Raw genomic sequence first — 19,745 nt, 5'->3', positions numbered from 1 at the left:
CCTGCCCCGCCCTCCGTTGGCAAAGCATGACGGGAGTTGTAGTTTTATTACGCAGGGTCAGAGTCTGACCGCCCGTGTCGCCTGTCCAGGTTTGACTGTGTGTGAATTTGTTTTTTTACAGAGAGAGAGAGATAATAATAATAATAATAATATATATATATATATATATATATATATATATATATATATATATATATATATATATAGTATAGTTAGTGTTTCGCGTTTCCTGTTTGTTCCGAATTTTACCGAAAAATTACATTTGTTTTTCACTGGACGTCGGTTTTTACTGATTTATACTCGATTGTTGTCTATTACTCAATATTATCCCGGTACTATTTTCTAGGAAATACACAATAATTTGATTAAAATGCTGTTTTATTTGGACTCCGACGTTGTAAATAAACAGCTTTTTACACCGTATCCTAGGATACAGCAGACGTGTAGACGTCAGAGGATCAAGTAACGTTCGAACGTGGTTCTCTGGCACGTCACAAACACACTGTCACCTGACTGTGTTGGCCAATCAGAGTCTGATTATTGGGCGTGGTAACTTCCAGCGTGATCAGAAACTAAACTGAAATACTTCGGGGAAAATCTCATATGTTTTAGTGGATGAGGAATGGGGAGAGAATCCGTTTATGAATCATCAAAAGAAAATGCAAAAATGACAGAAGTGGGTTGGATGAGGCTGAGGATGCGCAGCGCAGCAAGTACAGCTGCCCTGATAATAAAATAACAGACAGAAAAATAAGCCACACATTCAAACTTCTTGAAGCTTCTTGAAGGATCCCAGGGTGTCAGCTTCAACAACATTACTGGGGAGTTGGTTCCAGACCCTCACAATTCTCTGTGTAAAAAAGCGCCTCCTATTTTAGAACATAAGAACATAAGAAAGTTTACAAACGAGAGGAGACCATTCGGCCCATCTTGCTCGTTTGGTTGTTAGTAGCTTATTGATCCCAGAATCTCATCAAGCAGCTTCTTGAAGGATCCCAGGGTGTCAGCTTCAACAACATTACTGGGGAGTTGGTTCCAGACCCTCACGATTCTCTGTGTAAAAAAAGCGCCTCCTATTTTCTGTTTTGAATGCCCCCTTATCTAATCTCCATTTGTGACCCCTGGTCCTTGTTTCTTTTTTCAGGTCCCCTGGGTTGTCCATACCTTTTAGGATTTTGAATGCTTGAATCAGATCGCCGCGTAGTCTTCTTTGTTCAAGACTGAACAGATTCAATTCTTTTAGCCTGTCTGCATACGACATGCCTTTTAAACCCGGGATAATTCTGGTTGCTCTTCTTTGCACTCTTTCTAGAGCAGCAATATCCTTTTTGTAACGAGGTGACCAGAACTGAACACAATATTCTAGGTGAGGTCTTCCTAATGCATTGTAAAGTTTTAACATTACTTTTCTGTTCTGAATGCCCCTTTATCTAATCTCCATTTGTGACCCCTGGTCCTTGTTTCTTTTTTCAGGTCAAAAAAGTTCCCAGGGCAGTGGAATGCAATTTAAAAGTTTTTTTTAAAAACAAGTGGTAAAAATGTAACAAAAGTTTTAATTAATTAAAACAATTAAAACACACGCGTTTGGTAAACAGGTGTAGAAACACATGGGAACGTGCGACACAATCAAATAAAAAGGTCTTTCTGTACCCTTTAAGAGGGAGCAATCAGCAAGCGAGGAGATCTGACCGACACTGAGCCTGACGGATGGAAGCAGGGAGAGGAGGAGGAGGAGGAGGGAGAGGAAGGGGAGGAGGAGGAGGAGGGGGGAGAGGAAGGGGAGGCAGACACAGACAACACGAGCAGGTATGTGGGTGCAGATTCGGGTTCACGCCCGGCCCTGTGTTTTCTTTTCCTGGGATTTCAGTACGTTTTTCCCGGGACCCTTAAAGATCCCAGAGAGGAATGCGTGTGTGTTTTTAATTTGATGATTGAATGCAGTGTGGGGGTGCTGGTCGCCCCCCGATAGCGTCGTCTTGTTTAACTGGAGGGCTGTGTTCAATTCTCGCAGGACCCCGATGTGCGTTTGTCTAAAGCGCTCGCCTTCGTCCTGAGACACGGAGCGGACGGGCTGGGACTCACCATGGGCTCGGGTGAGAGGGGAGGGGGAGAGGAGAGAGGAGAAGAGGAGGAGAGGGGGAGGGAGGGGATGAGAGAGAGGAGGGGATGAGAGAGGGGAGGGGATGAGAGGGGGAGGTGATTGGGAGAGAGGAGATGGGAGAGGAGCGAGGGGAGGGGATGAGAGAGGAGGGGATTGGGAGAGAGGAGATGGGAGAGGAGAGAGGGGAGGGGATGAGAGAGAGGAGGGGATGAGAGAGGGGAGAGGAGAGGGGGAGGGAGGGGATGAGAGAGAGAGGAGGGGATGAGAGAGGGGAGGGGATGAGAGGGGGAGGTGATTGGGAGAGAGGAGATGGGAGAGGAGAGAGGGGAGGGGATGAGAGAGGAGGGGATTGGGAGAGAGGAGATGGGAGAGGAGAGAGGGGAGGGGATGAGAGAGGAGGGGATAGGGGACGAGAAAGAGGAGAAGGGAGGAGAGGGGAGGGGATGAGAGAGAGGAGGGGAGAGGGGAGAGGGGATGAGAGGGGATAAGAGGAGAGGGGATAAGAGAGGAGAGGGGAAAGGAGAACTAAATCTCATGATGGTGACTTCATCTCCCCCTCCCCTCAGACGGGTTCCTGTGTGTCGATGACCTCCTCGCTCACCCCCGGTTTCGTTCGTACTCATTGGACGACGTGCAGAGAGTCGTGGCGACCAATGACAAGCAGCGCTTCAAGCTCCGCCCACACCCCGAGGACGGACGACTGCAGATACGAGCCAATCAGGGGCATTCTGTGCAGGTGGAGGGGGCTTTTTTTGAAGGGGTGGGGAGGGGGGCAGATTTTAACATTCGAACACTGCGTTGTGTTCCTGTGTGTTCCTGTGTGTTCCTGTGTGTGATTGTGTGTTCCTGTGTGTGATTGTGTATTCCTGTGTGTTCCTGCGTGTTCCTGTGTGTTGCTGTGTGTTATTGTTTGTGATTGTGTGTTGTCGTGTTGTACAGCTAGACTCGCTGGCGCTGACCCCCCTGGACCCCCTCTCTCCCGACACCCCCCCCAGCGCCGTGCACGGCTCCTACCTGCGTCACTGGAGCTCCATTCGAACCCGCGGCCTGTCCAGGATGAGTCGAACCCACATCCACCTGGCGCCCGGCCTGCCCGGGGACAAGAGCGTCATCAGCGGTGAGTCCTGAGTGTGTGTGTGTGTGTGTGTGTGTGTCAGTGTGTGTGTCAGTGTGTGTCAGTGTGTGTCAGTGTGTGTGTGTGTTTGTGTCAGTGTGTGTGTCAGTGTGTGTCAGTGTGTTTGTGTCAGTGTGTTTGTGTCAGTGTGTGTGTGTGTTTGTGTCAGTGTGCGTGTGTGTGTGTGTCAGTGTGTTTGTGTCAGTGTGTGTGTGTCAGTGTGTTTGTGTCAGTGTGTGTGTGTGTGTCAGTGTGTTTGTGTCAGTGTGTGTGTGTGTGTGTGTGTGTGTGTCAGTGTGTGTGTTTGTGTCAGTGTGTGTGTGTCTGTGTGTGTAATTATCGCTTCTCTCTTCACCTCACAGGCATGAGAGGCGACTGTGATCTGGCAATATTCATAGACATGCGAGCAGCGATGCGAGGTGAGAGACACAGAGAGAGAGAGAGAGAGAGAGAGAGAGATGTACAGAGAGAGACACACACAGAGTCCTAAAGAGAGCCACAGAGACGCACACACAGACACGCACGCACGCGCACACACATGCACACAGACACAGACACACTCACACGCACACACAGACACGCACGCACGCACGCGCACACACACACACACGCGTTGGCGTGGCTGGGACGCACTGACTCTGTTTGTTTCTTGTTGTTCAGACGGGCTGCAGTTCTTCCGCTCGGATAACGGGGTGATCCTGACCCCCGGAGACTCGCTGGGGCTCCTGCACCCCCGATACTTCAACAGAGCCCTGAAACTGAGAGAGCCAGGTGAGAGACACACACTGACCCACACTGAGACATGCTGAGACACGCTGAGATACACACTGAGAGAGCCAGGTGAGAGACACACACTGAGACACGCTGAGATACACACTGAGAGAGCCAGGTGAGAGACACACACTGAGACACGCTGAGATACACACTGAGAGAGCCAGGTGAGAGACACACACTGAGACACGCTGAGATACACACTGAGAGAGCCAGGTGAGAGACACACACTGAGACACGCTGAGATACACACTGAGAGAGCCAGGTGAGAGACACACACTGAGACACGCTGAGATACACACTGAGAGAGCCAGGTGAGAGACACACACTGACACACACTGAGACACACACTGAGAGAGCCAGGTGAGAGACACACACTGAGACACGCTGAGATACACACTGAGAGAGCCAGGTGAGAGACACACACTGAGACACGCTGAGATACACACTGAGAGAGCCAGGTGAGAGACACACACTGAGACACGCTGAGATACACACTGAGAGAGCCAGGTGAGAGACACACACTGAGACACGCTGAGATACACACTGAGAGAGCCAGGTGAGAGACACACACTGACACACACTGAGACACACACTGAGAGAGCCAGGTGAGACACACACTGAGACACGCTGAGATACACACTGAGATACTGATACACAGAGACACACACTGACAGACGACCTAAAACTGGACCTCACCGTGTCATTTCCTGTCTTCCAGCATGCGAACTTCCTTTGAATTGAAGACACTGAGAGAGACTTCCAGTGGAAACGTTTGCCATTGAATTGACAGTGAAGACGCTGAGAGAGACTTCTAGTGGAAACGTTTGCCATTGAATTTACACTGAAGACCCTGAGAGAGACTTCCACAGTGGAAACGTTTGCCGTTGAATTAAAATGCTTTTTATTGATCACAGAGTTTCTTCCATTGTTACAAGCTGGTTTTCTGTTAGATCCCCCCCAGCATCAACAATATAAAAATACAACTTAAATTAAAACAGCAGTTTGGATGACTACCTTACCCTATCCCTCCCTCCATCCCTCTCTCCTCCATCCCTCTCTCCTCCATCCCTCCATCCTCTCTCTCCCTCTCTCCTAAATCCCTCCCTCCTCCCTCTCTCCTCCATCCCTCCATCCTCTCTCCCTCTCCTCTGTCCCTCCTCCATCCCTCCTCCCTCTCTCCTCCATCCCTCCATCCTCTCTCCCTCTCTCCTCCATCCCTCCCTCCCTCCTCCATCCCTCCATCCTCTCTCTCCCTCTCTCCTCAGTCCCTCCTCCATCCCTCCTCTCTGCTCCCTCCTCCCTCTCTCCTCCATCCCTCCTCCCTCTCTCCTCCATCCCTCCTCTCTGCTCTCTCCTCCCTCTCCTCCATCCCTCCTTCCTCTCCCTCTCTCCTCCCTCCTCCCTCTCTTCTGTGTACCGAAATACTGAAGTGGTGTTCAAGCATGTGGCATGCAGTGCTGTGCAGTGGGGTTATATGTAGTTCAGTCAGCAGAGGGTGCTATAGAGCAGTGTGTATGTGTGTGGCTCTCCTCTCCTCCTCTCCCCTCCCTCCCCTCCCCTCCTCACAGCGCCTCATGTCCTCCGGTGAGCTTGTGGAGCAGCTCCTGGTTCAGCCCCTCCCCTCCCCTCCCCTCCCCTCCCCTCCTCACAGCGCCTCATGTCCTCCGGTGAGCTTGTGGAACAGCTCCTGGTTCAGCCCCTCGCTGGTCTCCTTGCTCCTGGTTGACATGAAGATGTAGCCCCCGATGTACTCGTGGACGATCTTGCAGTCGGCCGTCACGCAGCTGAACGCCACGTTCACGTTCCCCTCCAGCTCGATCGCCACCTGGAGCCGAGCAGAGAAGGTTACTGTGGTTACCAGGGGCTGCCATTTTTATGAAATCAGCCATTCAGCAGACGCTTTTATCCAAAGCGGCTCACAGAGACTAGGGGGGTGAACTCTGCTTCATCAACAACTGCTGCTGCTGCTGCTGCAGAGTCACTTCCAATAGGAGCTCGTTTGTTTGACGTCTCATCCGAAGGACGGAGCACAAGGAGGTGAAGCGACTCGCTCAGGGTCACACAGACACACGCATACGCACACGCACACACACACACACACACACACACAGGGAGTCAGCGGCTGCTGCAGAGTCACTTCCTATAGGAGCTCGTTTGTTTTCAGTTTCTCCCCCCCATGGTTATACTCTGCTTTTGTCATTAGTTTACCCAGCTTCATGATAATATCATCCAGAACTATCAAAACACTGAACAGCACTGAAATACACAACGCTCAAAGAAAATTAAAGACGTTTGCCATTGAATTTACACTGAAGACGCTGAGAGAGACTTCTAGTGGAAACGTTTGCCATTGAATTTACACTGAAGACGCTGAGAGAGACTTCTAGTGGAAACGTTTGCCATTGAATTTACACTGAAGACCATGAGAGAGACTTCTAGTGGAAACGTTTGCCGTTGAATTTACACTCAAGACCCTGAGAGAGACTTCTAGTGGAAACGTTTGCCATTGAATTTACACTGAAGACGCTGAGAAAGGCTTCTAGTGGAAATGTTTGCCATTGAATTTACACTGAAGACGCTGAGAGAGACTTCTAGTGGAAACGTTTGCCATTGAATTTACACTGAAGACGCTGAGAGAGACTTCTAATGGAAACGTTTGCCATTGAATTTAAACTGAAGACCATGAGAGAGACTTCTAGTGGAAACGTTTGCCATTGAATTTACACTGAAGACGCTGAGAGAGACTTCTAGTGGAAACGTTTGCCATTGAATTTACACTGAAGACGCTGAGAGAGACTTCTAGTGGAAACGTTTGCCAATGAATTTACACTGAAGACGCTGAGAGAGACTTCTAGTGGAAACGTTTGCCATTGAATTTACACTGAAGACGCTGAGAGAGACTTCTAGTGGAAACGTTTGCCATTGAATTTACACTGAAGACGCTGAGAGAGACTTCTAGTGGAAACGTTTGCCATTTTATTGACACTGAAGACGCTGAGAGAGACTTCTAGCGGAAACGTTTGTCATTGAATTGACACTGAAGACGCTGAGAAAGACTTCTAGTGGAAACGTTTGCCATTGAATTGACACTGAAGACACTGAGAAAGGCTTCTAGTGGAAGCGTTTGGTACTGGGAGTACTGGGAGGGAGGGAGCTGACCTGTCGAATGTCCCAGTTCACGTTCCACTGCCTCATGTTGTTGTAGCGCCACGTCTTGACCACGTCCCCCACGGACAGGTCGATTCGAATGAGACGGTTATTAGCAATGCCCAGGACCTCATCCTTCCGACAGCCTTTAAACCTGGGAGAGGAGAGGAGAGGAGAGGAGGGCGAGAGGAGAGGGGAGAGGAGAGGAGGGAAGAGGAGGAGAGGAGAGGAGAGGAGAGGAGAGGAGAGGAGGGGAGAGGAGGAGAGGAGGAGAGGGGAGGAGGAGAGGAGGGGAGGGGAGGGGAGGGGAGGGGAGGGGAGGGGAGGGGGAGGGGAGGAGAGGAAGAGAGGAGGGGAGGGGAGGAGGGAGGCTCTTTAAAGCTGCATTTCACACATCAGAGAATTGAGAGTGTGTTTAAACCTGCATTTCGCAGCTGATCTCAGAACTGCTTTCCTCGAATCAGCTCAGCTTCAGTGTGAAACGGCGCCCCCTTACCTCACCACGAAGTAGGACACCCCGAAGTCAGGCAGGGACTGCCAGATCTGAATGAAGCGCATCCTGGCGTCTGTGAGAGAGAGCTGAGCCACGTTCTGATGGGCCTCCAGGATACGAGGGGTTAACTGCGCAGGAGAGGAGACACGAGATTCATTCCTGCATCCAGTTATTAACCCTGGAGACACCTAGCACTGGTTGATTAGGGACAGACAGACAGACAGGTGTCTTGGTGTGTGTCTCAGTGTGTCTCAATGTGTCTCAGTGTATCAGTGTGTGTATCTCAGTGTACCTCAGTGTCTCAGTGTGTGTATCAGTGTGTGTGTATTAGTGTGTGTGTCTCAGTGTATCAGTGTGTGTATCTCAGTGTGTGTCTCAGGGTCCCTGTGCTGTAGGGGGCAGTGCTGTACCTGCTTTGCCTTGTATTTCTTGTGGTAGCGCGGGGAGACGAGGGACTGCGTGTTGATGTTCTCGTCGGAGGCGACCTGCGGGCCCGGGTTCGATTTCTGCATGGTGAGGAAGGACAGGATGTTCTGAACCTCGCTTTGGTACGAGCTGTCAGCCATCGTCTTCCCCTTAGAGGCCAAGCGACAGGCAGCCATCCACTGAGAATACTGCCTCTCCTGGGGAGAGAGGAGAGAGACAGGGGGGTGAGAGAGGAGAGAGGAGGGGCAGCCATCCACTGAGAATACTGCCTCTCCTGGGGAGAGAGGAGAGAGACAGGGGGGTGAGAGAGGAGAGAGGAGGGGCAGCCATCCACTGAGAATACTGCCTCTCCTGGGAGAGAGACAGGGGGGTGAGAGAGGAGAGAGGAGGGATGGTCTCTGTATTGATGGGATGGGTTCTGTATTGATGGGATGGGTTCTGTATTGATGGGCTGGTATGGGATGGTCTCTGTATTGATGGGCCGGTCTCTGTATTGATGGTATGGGTTCTGTATTGATGAGATGGGTTCTGTATTGATGAGATGGGTTCTGTATTGATGGTATGGGTTCTGTATTGATGGGATGGTCTCTGTATTGATGGGATGGGTTCTGTATTGATGGGATGGGTTCTGTATTGATGGTATGGGTTCTGTATTGATGGTATGGGTTCTGTATTGATGGGATGGGTTTTGTATTGATGGGATGGTCTCTGTATTGATGGGATGGGTTCTGTATTGATGGGGCGGGTTCTGTATTGATGGGGCGGGTTCTGTATTGATGGGATGGTCTCTGTATTGATGGGCTGGTCTCTGTATTGATGGGATGGGTTCTGCATTGATGGGATGGTCTCTGTATTGATGGGATGGGTTCTGCATTGATGGGATGGGTTCTGTATTGATGGGCTGGTCTCTGTATTGATGGGCTGGTCTCTGTATTGATGGGATGGGTTCTGTATTGATGGGATGGTCTCTGTATTGATGGGATGGTCTCTGTATTGATGGGCTGGTCTCTGTATTGATGGGATGGGTTCTGTATTGATGGGATGGTCTCTGTATTGATGGGATGGTCTCTGTATTGATGGGCTGGTCTCTGTATTGATGGGATGGGTTCTGCATTGATGGGATGGTCTCTGTATTGATGGGATGGTCTCTGTATTGATGGGATGGTCTCTGTATTGATGGGATGGGTTCTGTATTGATGGGCTGGTCTCTGTATTGATGGGATGGGTTCTGTATTGATGGGATGGGTTCTGTATTGATGGGCTGGTCTCTGTATTGATGGGATGGTCTCTGTATTGATGGGCTGGTCTCTGTATTGATGGGATGGGTTCTGTATTGATGGGATGGGTTCTGTATTGATAAGATGGGTTCTGTATTGATGAGATGGGTTCTGTATTGATGGGATGGTCTCTGTATTGATGGGATGGGTTCTGTATTGATGGGCTGGTCTCTGTATTGATGGGATGGGTTCTGTATTGATGGGATGGGTTCTGTATTGATGGGCTGGTCTCTGTATTGATGGGATGGTCTCTGTATTGATGGGATGGTCTCTGTATTGATGGGATGGTCTCTGTATTGATGGGATGGTCTCTGTATTGATGGGATGGTCTCTGTATTGATGGGATGGGTTCTGTATTGATAAGATGGGTTCTGTATTGATGAGATGGGTTCTGTATTGATGAGATGGGTTCTGTATTGATGGGATGGGTTCTGTATTGATGGGATGGGTTCTGTATTGATGGGCTGGTCTCTGTATTGATGGGCTGGTCTCTGTATTGATGGGATGGGTTCTGCATTGATGGGATGGTCTCTGTATTGATGGGATGGGTTCTGCATTGATGGGATGGGTTCTGTATTGATGGGCTGGTCTCTGTATTGATGGGATGGTCTCTGTATTGATGGGATGGGTTCTGTATTGATGGGATGGGTTCTGTATTGATGGGATGGGTTCTGTATTGATGGGATGGGTTCTGTATTGATGGGATGGGTTCTGTATTGATGGGATGGGTTCTGTATTGATGGGATGGGTTCTGTATTGATGGGCTGGGTTCTGTATTGATGGGATGATCTCTGTATTGATGGGATGGGTTCTGTATTGATGGGATGGGTTCTGTATTGATGGGATGGGTTCTGTATTGATGGGATGGGTTCTGTATTGATGGGATGGGTTCTGTATTGATGGGATGGGTTCTGTATTGATGGGCTGGGTTCTGTATTGATGGGCTGGTCTCTGTATTGATGGGATGATCTCTGTATTGATGGGATGGGTTCTGTATTGATGGGATGGGTTCTGTATTGATGGGATGGGTTCTGTATTGATGGGATGGTCTCTGTATTGATGGGATGGGTTCTGTATTGATGGGATGGGTTCTGTATTGATGAGATGGGTTCTGTATTGATGGGATGGGTTCTGTATTGATGGGATGATCTCTGTATTGATGAGATGGGTTCTGTATTGATGGGATGGTCTCTGTATTGATGGGATGGTCTCTGTATTGATGGGATGGGTTCTGTATTGATGGGATGGGTTCTGTATTGATGGGCTGGTCTCTGTATTGATGGGCTGGTCTCTGTATTGATGGGATGGGTTCTGTACGTTTTCACAGCGCAGGTAGACCTCGCTCATGCCCTCTGGTGCCGGGATGAGCAGCTTGATGCAGAATTTCTGTCCCGCAAGATTCACATCGGGGGCCACCTCACACCCTGGGGAGTGAGAGAGAGGGAGTGAGAGAGAGGGAGTGAGAGAGGGAGTGAATCAGACATTTCAGGGTCAGTGTCGGGGGGGTCGGGGGTCGGGGGTCGGGATCAGGTCAGGGTCGGGTCCCCTCTGCGTACCTTTGAGGTTCATCTGCTGGATTGGCTCTCCCATCGCCTCCTCCTTGCTCTTGTAGTACGAGATGGACGTGTCCTTGAAGATGAACCAGTACTGCTTGTAGGCCTTCAGAGTCAAGCGCTTGGGCCTGGAGAGCGAGAGAGAGAGAGAGAGAGAGAGAGAGAGAACTGCGGAGTTAACCCCTCGCTGCCCACACTCACTCCACAAACACGACACTGAAGACACTGAGAAAGACTTCTAGTGGAAACGTTTGCCATTGAATTTACACTGAAGACGCTGAGAGAGACTTCTAGAGAAAACGTTTGCCATTGAATTTACACTGAAGACGCTGAGAGAGACTTCTAGTGGAAACGTTTGCCATTGAATTTACACTGAAGACGCTGAGAGAGACTTCTAGTGGAAACGTTTGCCATTGAATTTACACTGAAGACGCTGAGAGAGACTTCTAGTGGAAACGTTTGCCATTGAATTTACACTGAAGACGCTGAGAGAGACTTCTAGTGGAAACGTTTGCCATTGAATTTACACTGAAGACGCTGAGAAAGACTTCTAGTGGAAACGTTTGCCATTGAATTTACACTGAAGACGCTGAGAGAGACTTCTAGTGGAAACGTTTGCCATTGAATTTACACTGAAGACGCTGAGAGAGACTTCTAGTGGAAACGTTTGCCATTGAATTTACACTGAAGACGCTGAGAGAGACTTCTAGTGGAAACGTTTGCCATTGAATTTACACTGAAGACGCTGAGAGAGACTTCTAGTGGAAACGTTTGCCATTGAATTTACACTGAAGACGCTGAGAAAGACTTCTAGTGGAAACGTTTGCCATTGAATTTACACTGAAGACGCTGAGAGAGACTTCTATTATTATTATTATTATTTATTTCTTAGCAGACGCCCTTATCCAGGGCGACTTACAATCGCAAGCAAATACAAATACATTCTAGTGGAAACGTTTGCCATTGAATTTACACTGAAGACACTGAGAAACACTTCTAGTGGAAACGTTTGCCATTGAATTTACACTGAAGACGCTGAGAGAGACTTCTAGTGGAAACGTTTGCCATTGAATTTACACTGAAGACGCTGAGAGAGACTTCTAGTGGAAACGTTTGCCATTGAATTTACACTGAAGACCCTGAGAGAGACTTCTAGTGGAAGCGTTTGTTTAGTTTCTTACCTGAATAATTTCAGATTGTCTTTTAGTTCTGGGATGTCAGTAATGCTCTCCTGAAAAAAGAGGAAGAGTGAGAGAATGAGTGAAGAAGTGAGAGAGAGAGAGTGAAGGAGTGAGAGAGTGAGAGTGAAGGAGTGAGAGAAAGAGTGAGGGGGGTGAGTGAGAGAGAGACTAAGGTAGTGAGTATGGAGAGAGTGAGTGAGAGTGAGACAGAGTGAGATGGAGTGATAAGGAGTGAGAGTGAGACAGACAGAGAGGGAGTGAGAGAGAGTGATTGAGAGAATTCTCTACCAGCGTGTCTGACGTGCTGCTCGTTCCCTCCAGCTTCACCTCGAGGTTCATGAGCGCTGAGTCGAGATCCTCCAGAGCCTGATTCTGAGAGGACTTGAAATCCGGGTTCGAGGATTGAGACTGAGAGAGCTTGTCAATGTGGTACTGCAGAGGGAGAGGGAGAGGGGGAGGGAGAGGGGGAGAGGGGGGAGAGAGGGGGGGGGGGAGGGGAGAGGGGGGAGAGATGACATCTCTTGTAGCAGTAACACTTGCACACCACAGACTCTCTTGCACTGTGTCTGTCCGCACTGCATTAACAGTCTGTGCAGACTGCAGTTCCTGATCTCACCTGCAGGGCAGCGAACAGCATCATCTCCTCCTCGGTGCAGTCGATCTCTTCAAGAAGAATAGCCCAGCGAGCCTGTTCATAGATCTGAGTGATCCTGACTGCATCGTACTGAGAGAGGAGAGGAGAGGGGAGAGGAGAGAGGAGAGGAGAGGAGAGAGGAGAGGGGGAGAGAGGAGAGGGGAGAGGAGAGAGGAGAGGGGAGAGGAGAGGAGAGGAGAGGAGAGAGAGAGAGAGGAGAGGAGAGGAGAGGAGGGGAGAGGAGAGGGGGAGAGAGGAGAGGAGAGGAGAGAGGAGAGGGGGAGAGAGGAGAGGGGAGGGAGAGGAGAGGGGAGAGGAGAGAGGAGAGGGGGAGAGAGGGGAGAGAGGAGAGGGGAGGGAGAGGAGAGGGGAGAGGAGAGGAGAGGAGAGGGGAGGGGGGAGAGAGGAGAGGAGAGGGGAGGAGAGAGGAGAGGGAGAGGGAGAGGGAGAGGGAGAGGGAGAGGAGAGGGGAGGAGGAGAGAGGAGAGGAGAGGAGAGGGAGAGGGAGAGGAGAGGGGAGAGGAGAGGAGAGGGAGAGGAGAGAGGAGAGGAGAGGAGAGGAGAGGGGAGGGAGAGGAGAGGGGAGGAGAGGAGAGGGGAGAGGAGAGAGGAGAGGGGGAGAGAGGGGAGAGAGGAGAGGGGAGGGAGAGGAGAGGGGAGAGGAGAGGAGAGGAGAGGGGAGAGGGGGGAGAGAGGAGAGGGGAGGGGAGAGGAGAGGGGAGGGAGAGGAGAGGGGAGAGGAGAGGAGAGGAGAGGGGAGGGGGGGAGAGAGGAGAGGGGAGGAGGGGAGAGGAGAGGGGGAGAGAGGAGAGGAGAGGGGAGGGGAGAAGGAGAGAGGAGAGGAGAGGGGGAGAGAGGAGAGGGGAGGGAGAGGAGAGGGGGAGAGAGGAGAGGGAGAGGAGGAGAGAGGAGAGGAGAGGAGAGAGGAGAAGGGGAGAGAGGAGAGAGGAGAGGAGAGGAGGGGAGAGGAGAGAGGAGAGGAGAGGAGAGAGGAGAGGGGGAGAGAGGAGAGGGGAGAGGAGAGAGGAGAGGGGAGAGGAGAGGAGAGGAGAGGAGGGGAGAGGAGAGGGGGAGAGAGGAGAGGAGAGGAGAGGAGAGAGGAGAGAGGAGAGAGGAGAGGAGAGAGGAGAGGGGAGAGGAGAGAGGAGAGGGGAGAGGAGAGGGGAGAGGAGAGGAGGGGAGAGGAGAGGAGAGGAGAGGAGGGGAGAGGAGAGGGGAGGAGAGAGGAGAGGGGGAGAGAGGAGAGGGGAGGAGGGAGGAAGGGGAGAAGAGAGGAGAGGGGGATAGAGGAGTGGGGAGAGAGAGGAGAGGGGAGAGGAGAGAGGAGAGGGGGAGAGAGGGGAGAGGAGGGGAGAGGAGAGAGGAGAGGGGGAGAGGGAGAGGAGAGGGGTGAGGGGGAGATGAGAGGGTAGAGGGGAGGGGAGGGGAGGGGAGGGGGGGAGGGGGAGAGAGGTTAGAGCATACATCTGAGTGATCCTGACCACATCGTACTGAAAGAGGAGAGGGAGGGTTAGGGGTTCGAGGCTCACTTTGGGGTCCAGATCGAAGAAGCTGTAGTATTTGAAGCGCAGGGCGAGTCGGTCGTTCTCCTGGACGCCCTGCTGCATGAGGGAGCGCGAGGAGTCCAGCCACCTGCAGGGGGGCGACAGAGAGGGGGCTCGGGGTCACAGGGTGTCACTTACTGGTATAGGAGACGTCATTTCTCCCTCCCTCCCCTTTTTCTTCTGAATTTATATCTCTCAGCCCCCCCCCCCCCCCCTCTCTAAAACAGAGCCTTTCACTTCAACCCCCCCCCCCCCCCCCCTGCCCAGCCTGTAATGGTCTCTCCCACCTGCTGTTGATCTGGGCCTTGTCAATGAGGCTGCTGGGCCGGTACATCTTGGACATTAATTCGGGGGATATGGTGGGCTGGCTGACAGACAGCATCTTATAGATCGCCTCCGTCTCCGCGGTGTCAAAAAAGTGAGCGGGCATTCCATTGTAGAAACTGGGAGCCGCACCTGGAGGGAGAGGAACACAGAGTTACTGGAGAAGACACTGGAGCCCAAAAGCTGGTCTGCTTGACTCGGTCTCTTCTAGTTTCAATAATCACACTGATGAAGGCACTGGAGCCCAAACGCTGGTCTGCTTGACTCGGTCTCTTCTAGTTTCAATAATCACACTGATGAAGGCACTGGAGCCCAAACGCTGGTCTGCTTGACTCGGTCTCTTCTAGTTTCAATAATCACACTGATGAAGTGGCTGTTTCTTACTTCCCAGGACGACCCCAGTCAGGTCGAAGATCTCCTCTCCTCCCTCATCCTTCTCTTTCTTCTTCTTCTTCTCTTTCTCCTCCGGGGGTTTGAGGAGAGACAGCTCCTCTGGGCGACGGATATCTGACAGAGAGAGAGAGAGAGAGAGAGAATGAGAGAGGGAGGGACGGAGAGAGGGAGGAAGAGAGGCAGTCAAACAGAGGCACACTCACACACACACACACACACACACACACACACACACTCTCACACACACACACACACACTCACACACACACACACACACACACACAACACACTCTGGGACTCACTCAGGACTCTGCAGATCTCGATGACGGCTTGCAGCAGCGGTGCTGAGAAGCAGGCTCGAACCCGCAGCGTGCAGGCGTTGGGCAGGAGGAGTCGCAGGGGCTTGTGCTGGGGGGGTGAACTGCAGCCTGGCGTCCGCCTGGACCCCGTACTTATCCAGAGTCCAGCTGGTCTTCAACAGCCACACCCGCTTCTGCGCCCACCACACTGCATAGTCTGACCAGTCCTGCTGCATCTCTGAGAGGGAGAGAGAGGGGAGAGAGAGGGAGAGAGAGGGGGAGTGTGAGAGGGGGAGAGAGAGGGAGAGAGAGGGGGGAGGGTGAGAGGGGGAGAGAGGGGGAGTGAGAGGGAGAGAGAGGGAGAGAGAGGGGGAGTGAGAGAGGGGGAGAGAGGGGGAGTGTGAGAGGGGGAGAGAGGGGGAGTGAGAGAGGGGGAGAGAGGGGGAGTGTGAGAGGGGGAGAGAGGGGGAGTGTGGAGAGGGGGGAGAGAGGGGGAGTGAGAGGGAGAGAGAGGGGGAGTGTGACAGAGGGGGAGAGAGAGAGGGGGAGAGAGGGGGAGTGAGAGGGGGAGAGAGAGAGGGGGAGAGAGGGGGGAGTGTGAGAGGGGGAGAGAGGGGGAGTGTGAGAGGGGGGAGGGTGAGAGGGGGAGTGTGAGAGAGGGGGGAGGAGGAGAGGGAGAGGAGGAGGAGGAGAGGGAGACATAAATATACCAGGAGATTTCTATCTCCCTGACAGGACAGGAAACCACAGCGATGCTCTGCGCCGCGGGATAAACCGTCCCCCCATGCACATGACTTCCTGTCCACATCGCTATCGAGAGGACTGTCAATCAACAAGTGCACGTCTTAGTGTGTGTCTCAGTGCGTGTGTCAGTGCGTGTGCGTGTCCCAGTGTGTGTGCGTGTCTCAGTGTGTGTGCGTCTCAGTACGTGTGTCAGTGCGTGTGCCTGTCTCAGTGTGTGTCAGTGCGTGTGCGTGTCTCAGTGCGTGTGGCCTGTCTCAGTGCGTGTCAGTGCGTGTGCGTGTCTCAGTGCGTGTGCGTTTCTCAGTGCGTGTCAGTGTCTCAGTGCGTGTCAGTGCGTGTGCGTGTCTCAGTGCGTGTCAGTGCGTGTGCGTGTCTCAGTGTGTGTCAGTGCGTGTGCGTGTCTCAGTGCGTGTGCGTGTCTCAGTGTGTGTGCGTCTCAGTACGTGTGTCGAGTGCGTGTGCCTGTCTCAGTGTGTGTCAGTGCGGTGTGCGTGTCTCAGTGCGTGTGCGTTTCTCAGTGCGTGTCAGTGTCTCAGTGCGTGTCAGTGCGTGTGCGTGTCTCAGTGCGTGTCAGTGCGTGTGCGTGTCTCAGTGTGTGTCAGTGCGTGTGCGTGTCTCAGTGCGTGTGCGTGTCTCAGTGCGTGTGCGTGTCTCAGTGTGTGTCAGTGTCTCAGTGCGTGCCAGTGCGTGTGCGTGTCTCAGTGCGTGTCTCAGTGCGTGTCAGTGCGTGTGCGTGTCTCAGTGCGTGTGCGTTTCTCAGTGCGTGTCAGTGTCTCAGTGCGTGTCAGTGCGTGTGCGTGTCTCAGTGCGTGTCTCAGTGCGTGTCAGTGCGTGTGCGTGTCTCAGTGCGTGTCAGTGCGTGTGCGTGTCTCAGTGTGTGTCAGTGCGTGTGCGTGTCTCAGTGCGTGTGCGTGTCAGTGCGTGTCAGTGCGTGTGCGTGTCTCAGTGCGTGTGCGTTTCTCAGTGCGTGTCAGTACGTGTGTCAGTGCGTGTGCGTCTCAGTGCGTGTGCGTGTCAGTGCGTGTGCGTGTCTGGTTTGGTCTCTCACGTGTTTTTTTGGACGAGTTTCAGGATGACCCCTCCTATGTGAAGGTCGCTCGTGACGCTGATGATGAGGGGCGGAGCCTCGGGGCCGAGGTCATCGACGGACACGTGAAGATCCCAGGCAGCCATCGAGAGGGGGGGCTGGGGGGGAAAAGCATGTGAAAAAACAACCAATAGCAACAGCACAGCACAGTGACATCACAGCACAGTGTGATACAGCACAGAGAGGTGTGGTAGAGCATAGGGAAGCACTGTAAAGCACAGATAGGTCTGGTAAAGCATAGGGAAGCATTGTAAAGCACAGAGAGGTCTGGTAAAGCATAGGGAAGCATTGTAAAGCACAGAGAGGTCTGGTAAAGCATAGGGAAGCATTGTAAAGCACAGAGAGGTCTGGTAAAGCATAGGGAAGCATTGTAAAGCACAGAGGTCTGGTAAAGCATAGGGAAGCATTGTAAAGCACAGAGAGGTCTGGTAAAGCATAGGGAAGCATTGTAAAGCACAGAGAGGTCTGGTAAAGCATAGGGAAGCATTGTAAAGCACAGAGAGGTCTGGTAAAGCATAGGGAAGCATTGTAAAGCACAGAGAGGACTGGTAAAGCATAGGGAAGCATTGTAAAGCACAGAGAGGTCTGGTAAAAGCATAGGGAAGCATTGTAAAGCACAGAGAGGTCTGGTAAAGCATAGGGAAGGCATTGTAAAGCACAGAGAGGTCTGGTAAAGCATAGGGAAGCATTGTAAAGCACAGAGAGGACTGGTAAAGCATAGGGTAAGCAGGAACCAGAAAGCAGGAAGGATATTATTACACAGAGCGTTTTTGTTCTCTTGTCTCTCTGTGTGACAGACCCTCCCTCCTCCCTCTCTCCCCTCTCCCCGTACCTCAGTTTTATATCAGCTAGTCTGTGGTGTGTCTGCGTCTCTTATAATATGTTTCTAAGTGTGGGGGGTGCGTCTCCCTGTGATCGTGTTGAGAGTGTGTTTCGTTCTCTCGTCTCTGTGTGACAGACCCTCCCTCCTCCCTCTCCCCCTCTCCCTGTACCTCAGTTTTATATCAGCTAGTCTGTGGTGTGTCTGTGTCTCTTATAATATGTTTCTAAGTGTGGGGTGTGTCTCCCTGTGATCGTGTTGAGAGTGTGTTTCGTTCTCCTCGTCTCTGTGTGACAGACCCCTCCCCTCCTCCCCTCTCCCCTCTCCCTGTACCTCAGTTTTATATCAGCTAGTCTGTGGTGTGTCTGTGTCTCTTATAATATGTTTCTAAGTGTGGGGGTGCGTCTCCCTGTGATCGTGTTTCGTTCTCTCTCGTCTCTCTGCTGCGTCCAGGGTGGGGAGGGTCTGTCACACAAAGAGAATGAACCGCGCTCTCAGCACGATCACAGGGAGAGACGCCCCGCACCGAGTAACACACGCTGGATCCTGTGCTGGTAAATCAGCCCCCCCGCCCCCAGGGCGAGGTGGGGGGGTGTGTGTGTGGGGGGGGGGGGGGGGGGGGGGGGTCAGTCTGGAGGAGCTGGACGGCCTCTCTCACTGCAGCACGGTTCCACACTTTCTGAAGTTCTTATCTTTGGGAGTTTTTTCTGCTTCTCTTTCCCCTCAAAACAGATTTTCCAAATTACAATAATAATAATAATAATAATAATAATAATAATAATAATAATAATAATGATAGCGATCTCACAATCAGCTCTGTCGACACACCCTGACTTTCAGAAAAGGAACTGTGACTTTTTTTCATTTAGTTTCCGTTAAACCCCCCCCCCCCCGCTCTCTCTCTCTCTCTCTCTCCTCCCTCTCTCTCGCTCTCTCTCTCCTACCTTGTGGATGTTCCCTGGTTACTCGTGGTGCTCCTGTTCCCTTCCTGTAGGTTTGATTCCTGCTCTCACTTCAGACTGCTCCGAGTCCCTCAGTGTGTCTCCGTGTCTCTCCGTGTGTCTCTGTGTCTCCGTGTCTCTTCCGTGTGTCTCTGTGTCTCTGTGTCCTCTCTCAATGCGGTCACGCTCTTGCTGATATAGAGAATATAAAGTGAGCTTCCTGTTTTATAGAAGCTGCTTCCTGTATGACTGAGTTTAAAATAAGCAGAAGCTGCAGGCCTGGAGATGAAACACACAATGAAACACACACTGAGATACACACACACTGAAACACTGAGACACTGAAAACACACACACACACTGAAACACACACTGAGATACACACACACTGAAACACTGAGACACTGAAACACACACTGAGATACACACCACACTGAAACACACACTGAGATACACACACACTGAAACACACACTGAGATACACACACACACTGAAACACTGAGAGAGATACAACAAACACACACACACTGAGATACACACTGAAAACACACAACGAAATACACAATGAAACACACACTGAGATACACACTGAAACACACAATGAAATACACAATGAAAAACACACACACACACACTGAAACACACACTGAGACACACACACACACACCCACACTGAAACACACACTGAGACAACACACACACACACACTGAAACACACACTGAGACACACACACACACACACACACTGAAACACACACTGAGACACACACACACACACTGAAACACACACTGAGACACACACACTGAAACACTGAGATACACTGAGATACACTGAAACACACACACACACACTGAAACACACACACACACACTTAGCTCATCAGAGGTGAGA

General features: G+C 51.6%; 2 protein-coding genes across 4 annotated transcripts; one reads left to right on the top strand and one right to left on the bottom strand.

Annotated features, from left to right (window-relative positions):
• Positions 1 to 28: 28 nt before the first annotated feature.
• Positions 29 to 4,876, top strand: LOC117969834 (tRNA 2'-phosphotransferase 1-like). Of its 3 annotated transcripts, none has more exons than XM_059021383.1 (8): positions 29 to 97; positions 1,659 to 1,806; positions 2,012 to 2,093; positions 2,668 to 2,837; positions 3,041 to 3,218; positions 3,578 to 3,634; positions 3,876 to 3,986; positions 4,708 to 4,876. In XM_059021383.1, exons 2-8 carry the CDS (start codon positions 1,708 to 1,710, stop codon positions 4,728 to 4,730), a joined length of 720 nt encoding a protein of 239 aa, XP_058877366.1. In that variant the 5' UTR covers positions 29 to 97; positions 1,659 to 1,707; the 3' UTR covers positions 4,731 to 4,876. The 3 variants fall into 3 exon arrangements, with proteins under 3 accessions (XP_058877366.1, XP_058877365.1, XP_058877364.1); XM_059021382.1 differs by lacking the exon at positions 29 to 97 and adding an exon at positions 945 to 1,366; XM_059021381.1 differs by lacking the exon at positions 29 to 97 and having other exon boundaries at positions 946 to 1,806.
• Positions 4,874 to 19,166, bottom strand: LOC117969805 (fermitin family homolog 3-like). The gene is given in 16 exon segments (XM_059021380.1): positions 4,874 to 5,814; positions 7,149 to 7,290; positions 7,633 to 7,757; positions 8,040 to 8,252; positions 10,650 to 10,756; positions 10,889 to 11,013; positions 12,067 to 12,116; positions 12,355 to 12,498; positions 12,683 to 12,790; positions 14,230 to 14,332; positions 14,532 to 14,700; positions 14,953 to 15,075; positions 15,264 to 15,327; positions 15,329 to 15,498; positions 17,053 to 17,189; positions 18,856 to 19,166. Coding segments are annotated over 14 exon segments (1,821 nt in total). The 5' UTR covers positions 15,497 to 15,498; positions 17,053 to 17,189; positions 18,856 to 19,166; the 3' UTR covers positions 4,874 to 5,634.
• Positions 19,167 to 19,745: the final 579 nt, after the last annotated feature.

This window comes from Acipenser ruthenus, unplaced genomic scaffold (assembly GCF_902713425.1).
Source record: "Acipenser ruthenus unplaced genomic scaffold, fAciRut3.2 maternal haplotype, whole genome shotgun sequence".
Taxonomy (NCBI): Eukaryota; Metazoa; Chordata; class Actinopteri; order Acipenseriformes; family Acipenseridae; genus Acipenser; species Acipenser ruthenus.
Note: the sequence above shows the minus strand (reverse complement) of the source record. Positions and strands in the feature narration are given on the sequence as shown.

What these genes read in the sequence shown, in the direction of transcription:
- LOC117969834 (XM_059021383.1), top strand. Translation starts at nt 1,708, where the DNA reads ATGGAAGCAGGGAGAGGAGGAGGAGGAGGAGGGAGAGGAAGGGGAGGA. An exon ending in GACACAGACAACACGAGCAG is followed by an intron (nt 1,807 to 2,011) that starts GTATGTGGGTGC and finishes CAATTCTCGCAG; the next exon opens with GACCCCGATGTGCGTTTGTC. An exon ending in CCTGAAACTGAGAGAGCCAG is followed by an intron (nt 3,987 to 4,707) that starts GTGAGAGACACA and finishes CCTGTCTTCCAG; the next exon opens with CATGCGAACTTCCTTTGAAT.